Below are 17,321 nucleotides of genomic sequence, written 5' to 3' on the forward strand. Positions count from 1 at the left end.
TTAGCGCCCCTTCAGCCTCTGCATGACAGCATTAGCCTGGCCCCACCTGCACTAGTCACTCTGGACCACTTCATAACCCAGTGGATTGATCCGTTAGGGATGGCGAGTACCTGTTCTCAAATATATAAATCTACATTTAAATATCGGTTGTTCGCAGCATGATACACAGTGAATCAATATTTGATAGTCTAGTATTATTATTATACAGGATTTATATAGCGCCAACAGTTTATGCAGCGCTTTACAACATTAGGGCAGACAGTACAATTACAATACAATTCAATACAGGAGAAATCAGAGGGCCCTGCTCGTTAGAGCTTACAATCTAGGAGGGAGGGTCAAGTTATACAAAAAGGGTAATAGCTGTGGGGGATGAGCTAATGGAGAAAATAGTGCAGTTGTTAGATGGAGGCAGGATAGGCTTCTCTGAAGAGGAGAGTTTTCAGGGATCACCTAAAAGTGGATAAATTTGGAGACAGTCTGACAGATTGGGGTAGGGAATTCCAGAGGATGGGCGAGGCTCGGGAGAAGTCCCGGAGGCGGATATGGGAGGAGGTGATGAGGGAGCTAGAGAGCAGGAAGTCTTGGGAGGAACGGAGAGGGCGATTAGGTTGGTATTTTGAGACTAGGCTAGTGATGTAGCTGGGGGCAGAGTTGTGGATGGCTTTGTAACTTATTGTTAGTATTTTGAATTTAATTTGTTGGGCGAGTGGCAGCCAATGGAGGGATTAGCAAAGAGGGGTAGCAGACACTGAGCGGTTTGTAAGGTGGATGAGTCTGGCAGCAGCATTCATGATGGACTGAAGGGGGGATAGTCTATTTAAAGGTAAGCCAATGAGGAGGGAGTTGCAGTAGTCGAGGCGAGAGATAACCAGGAAGTGAATCAGGAGCTTTGTGGTTTCATTGGTTAGAAAGGGACGTAGTTTAGAGATGTTGCGGAGGTTGAGGCGGCAAGCTTTGGAAAGTGATTGGATGTGGGGCCGAAAGGAGAGTTTAGAATCCAGGATAACACCTAGCACCCTGACATGTGGGGATGGGTGGATGGTTGTGCCATTGCTCTTGACAGACAAGTCAGGGGAAGAGGCACGTGGGGGAGGAAATATTATAAGCTCGGTTTTGGACAAGTTGAGTTTGAGGAAGTGGTGTGACATCCATACAGATATGTTGGTTAGTGATGTGTGAGGAGACTGATGGAGTGAGTTGAGGGGTGGAGAGATAGATTTGTGTGTCATCAGCGTAGAAATGATATTGAAAGGTGTGAGAGGCTATCAGCTGACCCAGGGAAGAGGTGTAGATTGAAAATAAAAGAGGTCCAAGAACAGAACCTTGGGGGACCCTGACAGAGAAGGGAAGAGGAGTGGAGGAAGTAGAGTTGAAGAGCACAGTCACGGAGACCGAAGAAGTAAAGTTTTTTTTTTGAGGAGGGGGTGGTCAACCGTGTCAAAGGCAGCTGAAAGATCCAGAAGTAGGAGTACAGAATAGTGTCCGTTGGTTTTTGCAGTTAGCAGGTCATTTGTGAGTTTTAAAAGAGCAGTTTCTGTGGCATGTTGAGGGCGAAATCCAGATTGAAGGGGATCAAGAAGGTTGTTTTTAATGAGGTGGTCACTCAGTTGGTTGTAAACCAGGCGTTCAAGGAGTTTAGAGGAAAAGGGGAACAAGGAGATAGGGAGTAGGTTGTTAAGATTGGTAGGGTCCAAGGAAGGCTTTTTAAGTATGGGGGTGACCAGTGCATGTTTTAGAGCATTGGGGAAGATGCCAGAGGTGAGGGAGAGATTGAAGATGTGGGTTAGAGAGTGTAGAATGGAGTCAGAGGGCGACCGTAGCATATGAGAGGGAATAGGGTCCAAGGGACAGGTGGTTAAGTGGGCGATAGAAAGGAGTTTAGCAACTTCGTCTGTAGTAACAGATTTGAATAGGGGGAGTGTCAGTTGTACCTGTTGAAATGGAGTCTTAGCTGGGGGACATACCTGTAGAGTGGAGATTTCATCACGGATTGTATCTTGTTTTTGAAGTGATTAACGATCTCCTGGGCAGTGAGTGAGTCAGTGGGTGGAGGTGGTGGAGGACCAAGTAGAGAGTTGAAGGTAGAGAAGAGTTTATGGGGACTGGATGAGAAGTTGTTAATAAGAGCTGTAAAATAGGTTTACTTGGCAGTGTGGAGGAAAGAATAGTATTTTTGGAGGGCAGATTTGTATTGGTTGAAGTCTTTGAGAGACTTAGTCTTGTGCCACAGACGTTCAAGAGCGCAACTACGTTTTTTGAGAATTTTAGTGTCATCTGTTTGCCAGGGTTGTAGGGGTCGAGGCCTGATTCTGCGTGTAGTGAGGGGAGCGAGCTTGTCCAGGGTGGAGGACAGGGATTTATTGTAGATGGACGTGGCTTGGTTGGGGCAGGACAGGGGAGAGATTTTGTCATAGAGGTGGTCAGTAGCAGAATAGAGGAGAGAGGAGTTGAAGTTGCAAAAATGTCTCGGGGTGATGGTTAGGCGATTGGAGGGAAAGGTGGTGGAAGACAGGGGGAGAGAGAAACTAATAAGGTGATGATCAGAGAGAGGAAAAAGATTGTTTGAGAAGTGCATGGAGTGCATAGGTAGGAGAATACAAGGTCAAGGGTGTTGCCATCAGAGTGAGTAGAAGCCTGCACCCATTGCTTCAGGTCAAATGAAGAGGTTAGACTAAGACGTTTAGAAGTAGCAGGAGTGTTTGTATTAGCAGGGATGTTGAAATCACCGAGAAGGATTGTGGGAATTCCCGAAGAGAGAAAGTAGGGTAGCCAGGCAGAAAACTCATCAAGGAAAGTAGATAATGGTCCAGGGGGCCGGTAGACCACAGCAATTCTTAGGGAAGGAGAGAATAGACGTATACAGTGGGCTTCGAATGATTAGAGGGAAAAAGTATTAAACACGCGCCTCTTTTATACAAATTTGTTTTTATATTGCATGGTCTTAATTGTAGGAAATTTAGGCGTTTGTACTTATTCACCTACCCTTCTGACTTGATTGCCGCCAGCCCGCCCATTCAAGGGAGGGGCCTAAATTAAAGGTCACATGGGACTTTGATCATACTCATCATATAAAGACCAGCTACCTGCACGCCAAACCCAGCTCTGAAAAAGATGAGACACCCACCTGTTGTGAGTGGCAGCACATCCTTTGTAGTGGCTGTGCCAGTGGAGACACACATTTTCAATCAGCGGCACAGCAACCGCAGCACAGGAGTATTTGCTATTCTTACAGGTCCTTGTTAACATGACTACTGTAGTTTGTTGGTCCTCTTTTCCATGTATACAACAAAACTATGTAAAGATCCTTACATAAATGTAAGATAAATACTGCTTCCTCAAGGAAAGGATTACAAAAAGGTGACTAAAAGCACTGCACTATTTCATTACCAGGTTTCAATGCAAAATGCAATCAAAGTGACACTGAGAAATTACTCCAGTTCTATCAAATACTTGTCATCTGCCTACAACATTTTCCAAACATGTAGGTTGAGTGTTTAGAAAGCTTTTCCACAGCATTCACAAATCATATCAGGTAGCAAAATCCCCTCAATCTACTCCAGACTGGCAACTACACATACGGCTCCCCTATTGTTCTTGGAGGATGCACTGGTATTTACTGAGAAACCTGCTCCTGTGCACGCACATTCTGTTAACTGCATTATGACTTAACACAGAAGATCACAGTCAAAAGCCACAGAGCCCATAAGAGTGGCTCTTTACTGCATAAACTTTGTAACCAATCATAGCATCACAGAATGTCAAACAAGGCTGCCAATAGCAGCTGTGTTTTACTTCCTGGCTGATAAACAGGAAACCCCGACAATGGCTGTGTAAAAAAGGAAAGCTGCCTGAACACCAGCCAGCACCAATGCAATTCAGTAACAGTCCACCCTTTAACTGTCATTCACCCCTTTCTATAGTATAAATCAGTGCCACCCTTTCTCTGATTTGACCTGTATATTAACTCCTCACTTGTCTTATCCTGCACTTCTCTAGATTAACCCGTTATCTCCCTCCTTTCACTGCATGTGACCTATAACATTAACACCTTTATCTCCTGATTCTTCTGTGTATGACCTGTACATTTTAAGCATCTAGTGCACTGTTACCAAGCTCTCTGTTTTAACCCGCTCAATAACAGCATTTTACTTCATTAAAAAAAAAAAAAAAAAAAAAACACATCTAGCAAACATCAAAGAAGGCTAGATAAATGTAGGAGTTTGCTAACACTTGACTAGTAGGTCCCCTGCCCCTAAACCTGAACAGTATGGGTTACTGAAGGGGGAGGGCCAGAATGGACATTCTGAATACCAGGACCCTTGCGGGGGTTTACTGCCCAGGTCTGGCTAAAATAACAGCTTACCTCCTGGGCTGGGAGATCATGTGGACAGCAGATGTGGTGATCGAGAAGTCAACTGTAAGCCTGGGACAGGAATGCATTTTTACGACCTTTTGTTTAACCACTTACCGCCCGCCATATAGCAAAATGAGGGCAGCAAAGTGGTTTTGATATCCTGACCAGACGTCATATGATGTCGCCAGGATATCAAGCTGCTGCGCGCCCCCGGGGGCACGCATTGCGGTGATCGTTGTTGCGGTGTGTCAGTCTGACACACCGCAACTTCGATCTAGGTAAAGAGTCTCTGACAGACTCTTTAACACATGACCAGCCGTGCCCAATCATGGCTGATCTCAGTGCAAACAGGAAGAGCCGTTGATCGGCTTTTCCTCACTTGCGTCTGTCAGACGCGAGTAGAGGAGAGCCAATTGGCTGCTCCTCTGACAGGGGGGGTCTGTGCTGATTGATTAGCAGCGCAGCCTCCCGAGGATGCCCACACTGGACCACCACAATGCCCACAATGGATGTGAATCAGTGCCCACAATGGGCATCAATGATTGGCAGGCATTACTGTTTGGCACTGATTGGCATCCATCAGTACCATCTATTAGTGTACATCAGTGCCACCTATCAGTGCCCATCCATGCCCATCTGTGCCGCCTATCAGTGCCACCTATGTGTACCCATTAGTGCTGCATATCAGTGCCGCCTATAAGTGCTGCCTATTAGTGCCCATCAGTGCAGCCCCATCAGTGAAGGAGAAAACTTACTTATTTACAAAGTTTTGTAACAGAAACAAAATTTTGGTCTTTTTTTTATTTGTTTAGCAGAAAAATAAAAATCCCAGAGGTGATCAAATACCACCAAAATAAAGCTCTTTTTGTGGGAACAAAATGATAAAAATTTAGAAATTGGTCTGGGCAGGAAGGTGTATACAGTGCCTTGCAAAAGTATTCACCCCCTTGGCATTTTTCGTGTTTTGTTGCCTCACAACCTGGGATTAACATGGATTGTTTGAGGATTTGCATCATTTAATTTACAGAACATGCCCACAACTTTGAAGATGTTTTTTTTTTTATTGTGAAGCAAACAACAAATAGGACAAGATAACAGAAAAAGTCAAGGTGCATAACTATTCACCCCCCTAAAGTCAATATTTTGTAGACACCTTTTGCGGTTATCACAGCTCCAAGTCGCTTTGGATAAGTCTCTATGAGCTTGTCACATCTTACCACTGGGACTTTTGCCCATTCCTCCTTGCAAAACTGCTCCAGCTCCTTCAAGCTGGATCGTTCGCACTTGTGAACAGCAATCTGAGTCTGACCACAGATTTTCTACTGGATTGAGGTTTGGGCTTTGACTAGGCCATTCCAGCACATTTACATGTTTCCCCTTAAACCATTCAAGTGTTGCTTTAGCAGTGTGTTTGGGGTCATTGTCCTGCTGGAAGGTGAATCTCCGTCCTAGCCTCAAATCACACACAGAGTGGTACAGGTTTTCCTCAAGAATATCCCTCTATTTAGCACCATCCATCTTTCCCTCAACTCCGACCACTCCGGATGATAGAGGACAGATCACTTTTGACTGCTTTATCTTGCTTTGGTTTTAATATTTTGAGACTAAAGCTATTTACTTTAAAGTTATTTGGTTACTAAAATGTATAGAAAAAAATTGATCAAGACAACTTACCTGTAAAGCATAGGAGACAGAAAGCCCAACTAACCCAGGACTGAGCGTAGACCTGGAAATTACTGCAAATAGGGATGCAAATAAGACAATACAGTTTCCAACATATTCCAGCCTGATGGCCAGCCACCTAAAAAAAAAAAAAAATATTACATAGTTGCTAGTTAATTATATTAAGACAAGAAACCACTGTGTACAGTATTCCAAAAGTAAACGCCAAGAACTGATAAATGTATTTTTTTGATTAAACCCTCTGGCATCAGAAAATGAGCTTCAATAGGTTCAAAGACCCGGATCGGTGTGGGGCCTTGACCAAACAGGTCTTTAAACTGCTGGTTGGTAGAGTTCTACATTCATATTCACGAAAACCTGAAGATCTCACAAAAAAAGAAAAAAAATCTTGATCTTATTGTATTTGGATATTTTTACTAAGAATGGGCTTTAAATTGGACACTAAACATGAGAGCTGTATGTTCTCCAAAGTGGCCATAAAATATATGGCTAGAATGGATAATGGATAAGGTAGTGTGACAGAAACAACCCATGTGCCAGAGGAAACATTTTGATACTGTACCTGTTGGAGACTATGCTGGGGTAATAAGCTCTTTGATTTTCATCCACCCTGGAGTCACTGATTTGGATGAATTGCTTTTGCTCGCCAAATGCTCGGATCACACTTGCTCCGAGCAGTGTCTCACTAAAGTGTGAATATACAGGTGATCTACTGACGGACTCCAAGCGTTTCAACTGTCGTGAAGTAGCCACGTAAAATCTCTATAAGAAAACAGAATTCTGTATAACTAGTTTGTAGTCAACAAATCCAGTATCTCATCTTTATGCATTCAGGAATGTTGATCACATTTGGTTAGCTATTTGAAGTTTTCACTATTAACAGTTCTCTTAATAGTTTGCACAAAAAGAATATGACAAAACATGGATGTTATTTGTTAAAAACAAAGTAAAAAAGTACACACAAATTTTTAAAGACAAATTCCAATAATGTTTTTGCCCCTGTTAGAGCTCAGGGAAACAACAATTCTCCCTTCCAGTGGGGCTGTGTCCACACCACAACATCAACTGTCTGCTTAGGTCCAGGGGGCATGAAAATAAATGTTTTACTTACCCAACCCTTTGCATGGCTAGACAGGTCCCTGCAGCATCTTCTCTCCAATGCTTTTAGCAGTCTAAGGTCCTGAGTTCATGAAGGGTCCACAGCTCTGCACTGGACATAAAGCCGAAGGACAGCCCAACGCCAGAGCATGTGGGAGCATGGTTTGCCAGAGGAGTAGAGGATGGGGTAAATAAAAGTGCATTTAACCTCCCCTACAATAAACAAGGAGTTAACAATTGCAATACGGGCATAGCCCCACCGCAAGGGGGAAATTAAAAATTTCCTGGTGTTGGGTTTAAGTTAATTTCAAACAGAAAAAAAAATGACTGCTAGATCTGACTGGTTGCAATGGGCAAGCACTTGTTTACATTTGAAGCCGAGTTACGGGCAAACCACTAAATAAACAGTTAAGAAAAATATATGGGAGTTGCTTTACCTGTAAAATAATTATATTGCTATTCAGTTAGTTCTGGGATTTACACAACCCTACCAGGCAGATCGCACAGCTATGTTGGTGACATGACTTTTCTCTGTTGCAGCATGAGTGGACACCTCCCTGTCCAAAACCTCTGAGTGGACAATGAAGGACCAGGAGTAGGCTGATGAGCTGGCCCCCCACTTTTTCCTCCTCTCAGCAGGTCCTCCCATGAGCATATAAGCACATCTGATCGGTGTTTAGTGCTACCCTCTTTCGCCAAGCGGCTGATTCCAAGCCAAATTCAGGTCCTGGAGTCCAAAAGAATGGGTGGAAAACTGGAGTCATGTTGAGTATGTTGGGTCTACACACTGGGGGTGTTCCCAGCAAAGCTTATGCCTGTGCCTAATCACCTCAAGGCATGGGGGCTCAACTTGTGGCCCTCCAGCTGTTGTAGAACTACAAGTCCCATCATGCCTCTGCCTTTGGGAGTTATGCTTGAAACTGTCAGCCTTGCAATGCTTCATGGGAGTTGTAATTCCGTAACAGCTGGAGGGCCACAGGTTGAGCACCCATGCGCTTAAGGTAATGGCATATAACCCATAAACTATGACTACAAGTTCTGTAATGTAGGATTAAGAAAGCACATATTTACTGTACATGTTTCATCTAATTGAACATAATATAAATAATTTGTAGTGGAGTCACAAGTGATAAGCAGTTCACACTGTGCCAGCTGTTCTGGTGAGTACTTACCTGTGCCTCTTTGCAAATGTTCAATAAAAATATGGCTGTGCTCACTATGGTAATTTTTTTTTCCATTTCTTTTGAGAGGCCCGGTGTTATGCATGTATGCATAAATAGTGATTGTAAAGGCAGAAGGTTTTTTTTTACCTTAATGCATTCTCTGCAGTAAGGCAAACACCTTCTGTATGCAGCAATCCCCCAGGCCCTGTTTTTACTTTCCTGAGCCTGATCTTGATCCAGCATTGTGCTCTCTCCTCACTGGCCATGGAGGCAGCAGGACGAGCCACTGGCTCCTGCTGCTGTCAATCACAGTCTGTATGGAGCAATCAGGGGTGGGCCTGAACCGTGCACATGTCAATGGCCACAAACAGCATGGTGAGCCCATATGAGGGCACTCAGAAGAGGAGAGGAGCCAGGAGAGCTGGCAGAGAACAGGTATGCATGACATTTTTGTTATTTGAAAAAAAAAAAAAAAACCTTTAGAATCACTTCAAGAAAATGTGTAGCTTGTACTATTGCAAGTCTTTATTAGCTCTCTAAACTAATTTGCTGTATCATGAGAAACTGCATAATACCCACCTGCACAAAGAAGTAAAGCAGCCCCAGGGGTGGAATTATTACAGCTACTATCGGTGTTGCAATCAAAATGATAATGCATGCCCCAATTACGTTAAATGAAGACCCCATGAACATCTTAATAATCTGTGGAATTGTTGAATCAATAGTGTCAATCTCTTTGGAGAAACGATTCACAAGATTTCCGCTGGGAGTCCTCTCAAAAAATGTCATAGGGAATCTCAGAACATTATGAAGTAAATCCATGTGTAAGTACCGGGAAGCAAGGATACCCCCTAGAGACACTGTTGTGGAGTATCCGAAAACTGCAATGCCTGGAATGTGCAGAAAAGTAAGAAATTAACATATCAGCAGAACTATCAGTTTTGTCAACAAAGCAATGCATAGCAGAAAAGGGGATTTTTATACTGGCCATAAAATCCTACTTTTTATTGAAGGGAAACACATCTCTGGGTATATAGTATGCCCTGCCTCTAGAGGTCAAACACTAGGCTGAATGAAGCCTAGGAGCTTTGGTTTTCCAGTTGTGGACTGTATCCTGTCTCTAGAAGGTATCAGAACACCTCAGAATCATTCTATAGGAAAAATGTTTGAAAATATCATCACCAAAAAAATGAGGGTCTGTCTTTACAACAGCACACAAATTCGGAGTACCCTACATTTGAACAGCAACTTTTACTGGGCACCATCATAAGGTCATATGCACTTCTAACTTCAACAAGAATATGCACTCCCCTCATAATTTCCTGTAGGTTCAATACATAGGTATCACATATCTTGCCTTCAATTAAACACTTCAGCCCCGGAGAATTTTACCCCCTTCCTGACCAGAGCACTTTTTGCGATTCGGCACTGCGTCGCTTTAACTGACAATTGCGTGGTCGTGCAACGTTGTACCCAAAACAAAATTGACGGCCTCTTTTCACATAAATAGAGCTTTCTTTTGGTGGTATTTGATCGCCTCTGCGGTTTTTATTTTTTGCGCTATAAACAAAAAAAAGAGCGACAATTTTGAAAAAAAAAAGCAATATTTTTTACTTTTTGCTATAATAAATATCCCCCAAAAATATATATATAACATTTTTTCCCTCAGTTTAGGCCGATATGTATTCTTCTACATATTTTTGGTTACAAAAAAAAAAAAAAAAAAAAATTGCAATTAGCGTATATTGATTGGTTTGTGCAAAATTTATAGCGTCTACAAAATAGGGGATAGTTTCATGGCATTTTTATTTTTATTTTTTTTTCTTTTTATTAGTAATGGCGACGATGTGCGATTTTTATCGGGACTGCGACATTATGGCAGACAGATCAGACACTTTTGACACTATTTTGGGGCCATTGTCATTTATACAGCAATCAGTGCTCTAAAAATGCATGTAAATGACACTGGCAGTAAAGGGGTTAACCACTAGGGGGCGGTGAAGGGGTTAAATGTGTCCTAGGGAGTGATTCTAACTGTGTGGGGGCTGGGCTTCAACACACAGGGCAGTGATCACTGCTCTCGATGACAGAGAGCAGTGATCTCTGTCCTGTTACTAAGAAGAACGGGGAAATGCTTTGTTTACAAAAGCATCTCCCCGTTATTCCTCTCCGTGACACGATCGTGGGCAGCTGGCGGACATCGAGCCTGCGACATTGCTTCTTAAAGGGGACGTACCTGAACGCCCTTTTGCCTACCAGTGCCATTCTGCCGACGTAAATCGGCGTGTGCTGGACGACAAGCGGTTAAATAAGGACCTCTTTCTATATTCAGTTTTCTTTAACCACTTGCCTACTGGGCACTTTTACCCCCTTCCTGCCCAGGCCAATTTTCAGCGCTGTCACATTTTGAATGACAATTGCGTGGTCATGCAACACTGCACCCAAAGAACATATTTACGCGTTATTTTTTATTTTTTGCTAAATAAATGAAAAAAGACCAAAAAATTTTGAAAGAAAAAAAACAAAACATTTGTTAAAAAATTTTGCAAGCAGGTAATTTTTCTCCTTGACTGATGTGTGCTGATTAGGTTGCACTGACAAGGTGGCTTTGATGGGCACTGATGAGGTGGCACTGGTGTGCACTGATGAGGAGGCAATGATGGGTGGCACTGATTGGCAGCACTGGTGGGCACTGTTGGGACTGCCCTGATTATCAGTGTACATGTCCTTTTTACACAAGTCGGTTATTGTCTTTCTTCTCCTCTCATACTGTCAGCATGGGGAAATGAATGCCGATAACTGGCTTTTGTTTACATAGTGATCAGCTGTGATTGGACACAGCTGATCACATGGTAAAGAGCCGCTGATTGGCTCTTAACCTCAATCTGTGATCAGCAGTGTCCAGAGGACACTGCGATCACAGAGCACGCCGCCCATGCGCCACGATCATGAGAGGATGTCATATGATGCCCTCCCAGAACTGGCCGGCTGCGCTGTAGCTGTCATTTAGCTATAGCACGGTTGGCAAGTGGTTAACACCATGACACAGTGGACCAAAATAATAGGTACCCATCCATTTTCTGGACTTCTGCTTGCATAATATGTATAGCAGTCTACTGTACAATTTCACCCGTGTGCCACAATAAGCGATTACCATCAACTGCGACAGACGACATATTGCATATGCTTTGAAATTCAAAACAAGAGTCTCCCTTTCTTCAGATTTTATATACTGAATGCAAAAAATCGAACACATAACTAAACACAGCCTTCCTACATGCTCTAGGGTCGCACCATGTTTTCTATTTCCCTCCACAAATGTTTTTTGCAAATGAAGTTCAAACATTTATTATTTATTTAAAAAAAAAAAAAATCCAACAGGGCCACCTGGTACATCAGTAATTTGCATACATATGACTAACAGAAAGAACATAGGTATTTTATCCATAAAACAGTATCCCTGATCACATCTTGCTTTATCCGTTGTATTCACACGATTCATTTATAGATGGAGGTTTTGCAATACTCATCTAGACACAGAGCACTGGGTCTGAGTTTTTTCCTCATAATCACACACAGAGCTTCATGTACTCCATAGGAATCCTGTTATCCTCAGGAGTGCCCAGGCTACAGCACCATGCTGCCACACTCCACATGGTGTAAAAGAGCCAAACAGTCACGTATCATCACCATTATTGGTTGAACTAGATAGAATTGTGTCTTTTTTCAACCTATGTAACTATATATCACTGAGGTTTTTTTTCTCCAAATAACAGTTTTATTGGATATCTCAGAAGAGAAACAGTACAACAAAAGATAGAGCAATGTGTGAAAGCTCGAAATAGCGATGGAAAAGGGATGGCCTTTTTCAAAGTTCACATTATACATTTCAATGTCAGTAATGATATTGTAATGATATTGCGAGAGAAACAAGGAGTTTATTCAGTATGAAATAAAGCTTAGCTATGTAGCATGATGTTGTATATTCTGCAATATTTAATTTTTTGGTAAACTCATTCAATTAATCCAAGCTCTGCAAGCTTTTTCCCATTGTTTTGCAAATCTTTGTACACTATAAACTGTATGATTGAATCAGTTCTGATATAGCTGTTTTACTAACCTGACAGCTTATTATTCTAAATCTGAATTTTTCACTTTGTTTGCAAACAATAAAGATTCTAACTACCAGCATGAATAAGTCCTTACATTTAAAGAGCACCTGTCATTTCAGATCCACCAGAAAAATCCATCCGTCAGCGGGCATCCACTCACCTGCTGACGCCACGTCCCTCACCTTGTTGTGTCACTGCCGCATCACCAGCCTTCCTATTAAAGTGAACAGGATTGTCGGTGATTCAACAGCGGGTCAGAGGAGGAGCCGCTGCGGGACAGAGATGACAGTTGCTCTTTAAAAATTATGATTTAAATAGGAGTTGATTTAACCACTTAAGCCCCGGACCATTTTGCTGGCCAAAGACCAAAGCACTTTTTGCGATTCGGCACTGCGTCGCTTTAACTGACAATTGAGCGGTCATACGACGTGGCTCCCAAACAAAATTGACGTCCTTTTGTTCCCACAAATAAAGCTTTTTTTTGGTGGTATTTGATCAACTCTGCGGCTTTTATTTTTTGCGCTATAAACAAAAAAAAGCGACAATTTTGAAAAAAAAAAACGCATTTTTTTAACTTTTTGCTATAATATCCCCAAAAAATATTTAAAAAATTTCAGTTTAGGCCGATACGTATTCTTCTACATATTTTTGGTAAAGAAAAAAAAAAATTGCAATAAGCGTTTGATTGGTTTGCGCAAAATTTATAGCGTCTACAAAATAGGGGATAGTTTTATGGAATTTTTGTTATTTTTTTTCACTAGTAATGGCGGCGATCAGCGATTTTTATCGTGACTGCAAAATTATGGCGGAGACATCGGACATATTTGGTGCTATGTTGAGACCATTCACATTAATACAGCGATCAGTGCGATTAAAAATGCATTGATTACTGTGTGAATGTGACTGGCAGTGAAGGAATTAACACTAGGGGGCGCTGTAGGGGTTAAGTTTGTCCTAGGGAGTGATTCTAACTGTGGGGGGGGCTGTGTGACATAACACTGATCACCACTCCTGATTACAGGGAGAGGTGATCAGTGTCCTGTCACTAGGCAGAACGGGGAAATGCTCCGTGGGTCCGCGGCGTTTGTAAGCGGTTTCCTTATAGAGAGTACATAAAGAACTCTTGGCCGCCTAAGTCCAGATTGTCTGCCATGTCTCAATTTCTTCACCCAGCACCCCCTCTCCCAACAGCATGTAAGCACGTTTACCCTGGTTTGGTAGGGAGTAGGCAATAAGTATCTGATAAATATCAGAGATCAGCACCCTGCGTGTGGAGCCCTCCAATATAATGCGTTCAAAAGGGGAAGGAGCTGAGAATTGCAGATTTGGGGTTATGGTTTGGGCATAATGCCGAATCTGCAGATATCTGTGTAACACCTGGCGAGGTAGATCGTATTTATCCTGAAGTTCAGGAAATGGCAGCAATTTGCGGGATCTATGGTCTAACAAGTGTCCAAAGTGGAATATGTCTTGTGACGCCCAGGGCGATATCATCTTACATACATAGTTACACAGTAGGTGAGGTTGAAAAAAGACACAAGTCCAACCTATGTGTGTAATTATGTGTCAGTATTACATTGTATATCCCTGTATGTTGCGGTCATTCAGGTGCTTATCTAATAGTATCTTGAAACTATCAATGCTCCCCGCTGAGACCACCACCTGTGGAAGGGAATTCCACATCCTTGCCGCTCTTACAGTAAAGAATCCTCTACGTAATTTAAGGTTAAACCCCTTTTCTTCTGCAACACGGCCCTGATAAGGCCCCAAGAGTGACACTGTCAATGGATGCCGAAAAGGCGTTTGACAGGGTGAACTGGGGATTTATGATGGAAGTGTTGAGGGGGATGATGGGTTGGGTTTCAGCATTATATGTGACTCAGAGAGCGAGAGTAAAGGTAAATGGCACACTGTCGGATTACTTTCAAATATGCAATGGCACAAGACAAGGGTATCCATTATACCCGTTGTTTGCCATGATACTAGAACCATTCCTCTGAAAAGGAAAAGTATTGAGATTCAGGGGGTATGGATTGGACCAGTTGAATATAAAGTCTCGGCATACGCAGACGACTTATTATTCTACCTTTCTTCACCACAGACATCATTGCCGGCTTTGATGGCAGAGGTTTCTACGTTTGGAGTTTTATCTAATTTCAAAATAAATTTTGAAAAGTCTGTACTCTTACCCAGTCATGTCCCCACAGGGATGAAAACTACTTTGCTAAATTTTTATCCCTTTATTTGGAATAAAAACTCACTGGCATATTTGGGAATACATATCACAGCAGATCCCAAACTGCTGTATGGGGGGCGTGGCTTGCCAGCACCGTGAATGGCTGCTTAGAATCTCTGCTCCGCACAGCACCCGGCTATCAGCGGCTCCACAGCGCTAAAAACGGGATGAAAATCACCCGACCGAACCCACAACCACTTCCACATCAGCCAGGCATCATGCTGAAACGAAGGAAACAGATCCCCATGCCTCAGAAGCTGACGGACTTCTTCTGTCTAGCCGGAGCGGGAGGAGGACAAGATGGCGCCGGCACCTCACACAGATTTCCAGCTCAGCTGTCACCTCACGCTGGCGGCGGCGGATCACAACGCCCAGACTATCCCACGATCACAAACTGTGAGTACTCTCCCCCCCGCTCTCCTGCCTCTCCAGTCAAATCTAAGCCCAGGAGAGAGGAGGACGCCCCAGGTCAGAACCCCAGCATACCTTTCATCCTGCCTCCTCCTAATGTACAACATCCTGCAGCCATTGATAACTTCCCTGCCTCAGACCAGCCCATCTCTGAGCAAACAATGAAGAACATGCTCATCTCCCTTAAACAGACCCTGTACACTGATCTGTCGGCTGCAGTGTCTTCGCTGGCTACTGTAGTACAGCAACAGGACCAGCGTCTGCATTACATAGAAAACAAAATGTCTGATCTCCTCACTGCCCATAATGATACCGTGGAAGTATGCACAGAACATGAGGCAGACTTGCAGGCGATCAACCTTAAATTGGCAGATCTCAAAGATCGTTCGCGCAGGAACAATATTAAGTTCCGCAACATACCCGAATCGATACCGCAACCTGATCTGGTGCGATTCCTGCAATCTCTAATGCGAGCGCTAGTACCTGAGCTATCCGATAGAGATCTGGAAATCGATAGAGCCCATAGGCTCCCAAAGCCATCTCACCTCCCACCAGAGAAGTCTCGAGATGTACTAGCACGCATACATTTCTACAGCACTAAGGAAAAAGTGATGTTTGCCGCCAAGAGGTCCACAAACCTTCCTGATCCGTTCACTGCTATTGCGCTGTACACAGATCTCTCTAAGGCAACTATGGAGAATCGTTGACAACTCGCCACGATCACTAAAGCACTCCAAAACCACCATATACACTACAAATGGGGGTTTCCCACTAAATTGCTGATCACATACCAGAGCAAAACCCATGCTGTGCGCACGCTGCAAGCTGGCCTACAACTTCTACGGCTCTGGCACATAATCCCTAAAGAAACTCCAAGCCCACCACCTTCACCTCCTTCGCAAATGGAAGCTGACTGGTCACTTCAAGATGCCTGAATTATCCCGTCCGCACATTTGACCCTACTTTATATATAGCTGGGTTGCAGCGGATTACTGCCTCTCCCAAGCCTCTCTTTCACTCCACTGGCTCGGTGTTCCGAGACGCCACTGGAGGAAATCCCCCCCCGTTTCAAGTTGTTAGCAGTTAATCTGCACATTGAACCCGTATTCCTAACGGGCTCTTCTTTTTTATTCCCTGCCCTGTTCCACACCAGCATCCCGCTGATTTCTGCTTTACTACCAAAGCCCGCATATAGGCGAACCGAAATATCCTGTTCCCCCTGGACCACACCCCCCAGCCATTACCTGATCCTGTCAGAGAAACCCCATACCTACTATTGTAGTCCTGCCATAAAGAATTACCGCTGACTGCCTTAAAATGCCGATAAAACTGACATCCCTGAATGTCAAGGGCCTGAACAGCCCGCACAAACGAGCCAATCTACAAAAGGAATTGACAAAACAACATGCAGACATTGCATTCCTACAGGAGACGCACTTTGCGGAATCCAAAACCACTAAGTTTAGACTCAAGGGATATGACACTGTCTACTTCGCCTCGGGCCCAAAGAAGAAAAAAGGAGTGATGACAGTTGTCCAAGACACCCTTCAGTTCCAGCACCATCACACCTATGCTGATACGCAGGGCCGATACCTGATACTTATCTGTACCGTTGCTCAAACCACCTACACCTTGGTCAATATATATGGACCTAATTCCAGACAACTCCGCTTCTTCCGATGCCTCTACAAAAAGGTCAACAGCCTGCGCACAGGCATTATAATAATGGGAGGCGACCTCAATATAGTTGGCGATCCCTCAATAGATGCCTCTACTACCAAAGGCCAAAGCCGGCCGGCTTTGAACCCCCTACTCCACGACCTAGATCTCTTTGATGTGTGGAGAGCACAACATGGCTCAGAACGTGACTACACGTACTTTTCTCACTCACAGCTATCTTACTCAAGACTTGACGCCTTCATAGTAGATAAATGGACCCTACAAAACGTCACGCAATCTGACATTGGCCTAATATCATGGTCAGACCATGCCCCTATTTCCATTTCCCTGGGCGATCAACGACCTGGGCCTCCGAGACTTTGGAGACTAGACCCCTCCTTGTTAGAAGACCCTAAAGTCCGGCAGGAAATTGAAGCCGAGCACCACTCCTTTTTCGAACATAACGAACTGCCTGAGACTGACAAATTTGTACTCTGGTCAACATACAAAGCGTACCTTCAAGGAATTTTTATAAAAATGAGTAAAAGAGCGAGACGCCTGAGGACCCAGCAGATTGACGAGGTCATATCCCAAATATCTAA

The 17,321-nt window shown here is 43.6% G+C and overlaps 1 protein-coding gene across 2 annotated transcripts in view; it reads right to left on the reverse strand.

Annotated features, from left to right (window-relative positions):
* LOC141101798 (multidrug resistance-associated protein 1-like) overlaps positions 1-17,321 on the reverse strand; it is a 716,249-nt gene that overhangs the window by 86,346 nt on the left and 612,582 nt on the right. For both annotated transcript variants that reach the window (XM_073591133.1, XM_073591135.1), the window contains 3 exons: positions 8,881-9,191; positions 6,603-6,802; positions 6,032-6,158 (listed from right to left, as the gene is read on the reverse strand). In XM_073591133.1, the coding sequence (XP_073447234.1) occupies positions 6,032-6,158; positions 6,603-6,802; positions 8,881-9,191 (638 nt within the window). The remainder of the gene's footprint in view (positions 1-6,031; positions 6,159-6,602; positions 6,803-8,880; positions 9,192-17,321) is intronic.

Source organism: Aquarana catesbeiana, linkage group LG06 (genome assembly GCF_042186555.1).
Source record: "Aquarana catesbeiana isolate 2022-GZ linkage group LG06, ASM4218655v1, whole genome shotgun sequence".
Taxonomy (NCBI): Eukaryota; Metazoa; Chordata; class Amphibia; order Anura; family Ranidae; genus Aquarana; species Aquarana catesbeiana.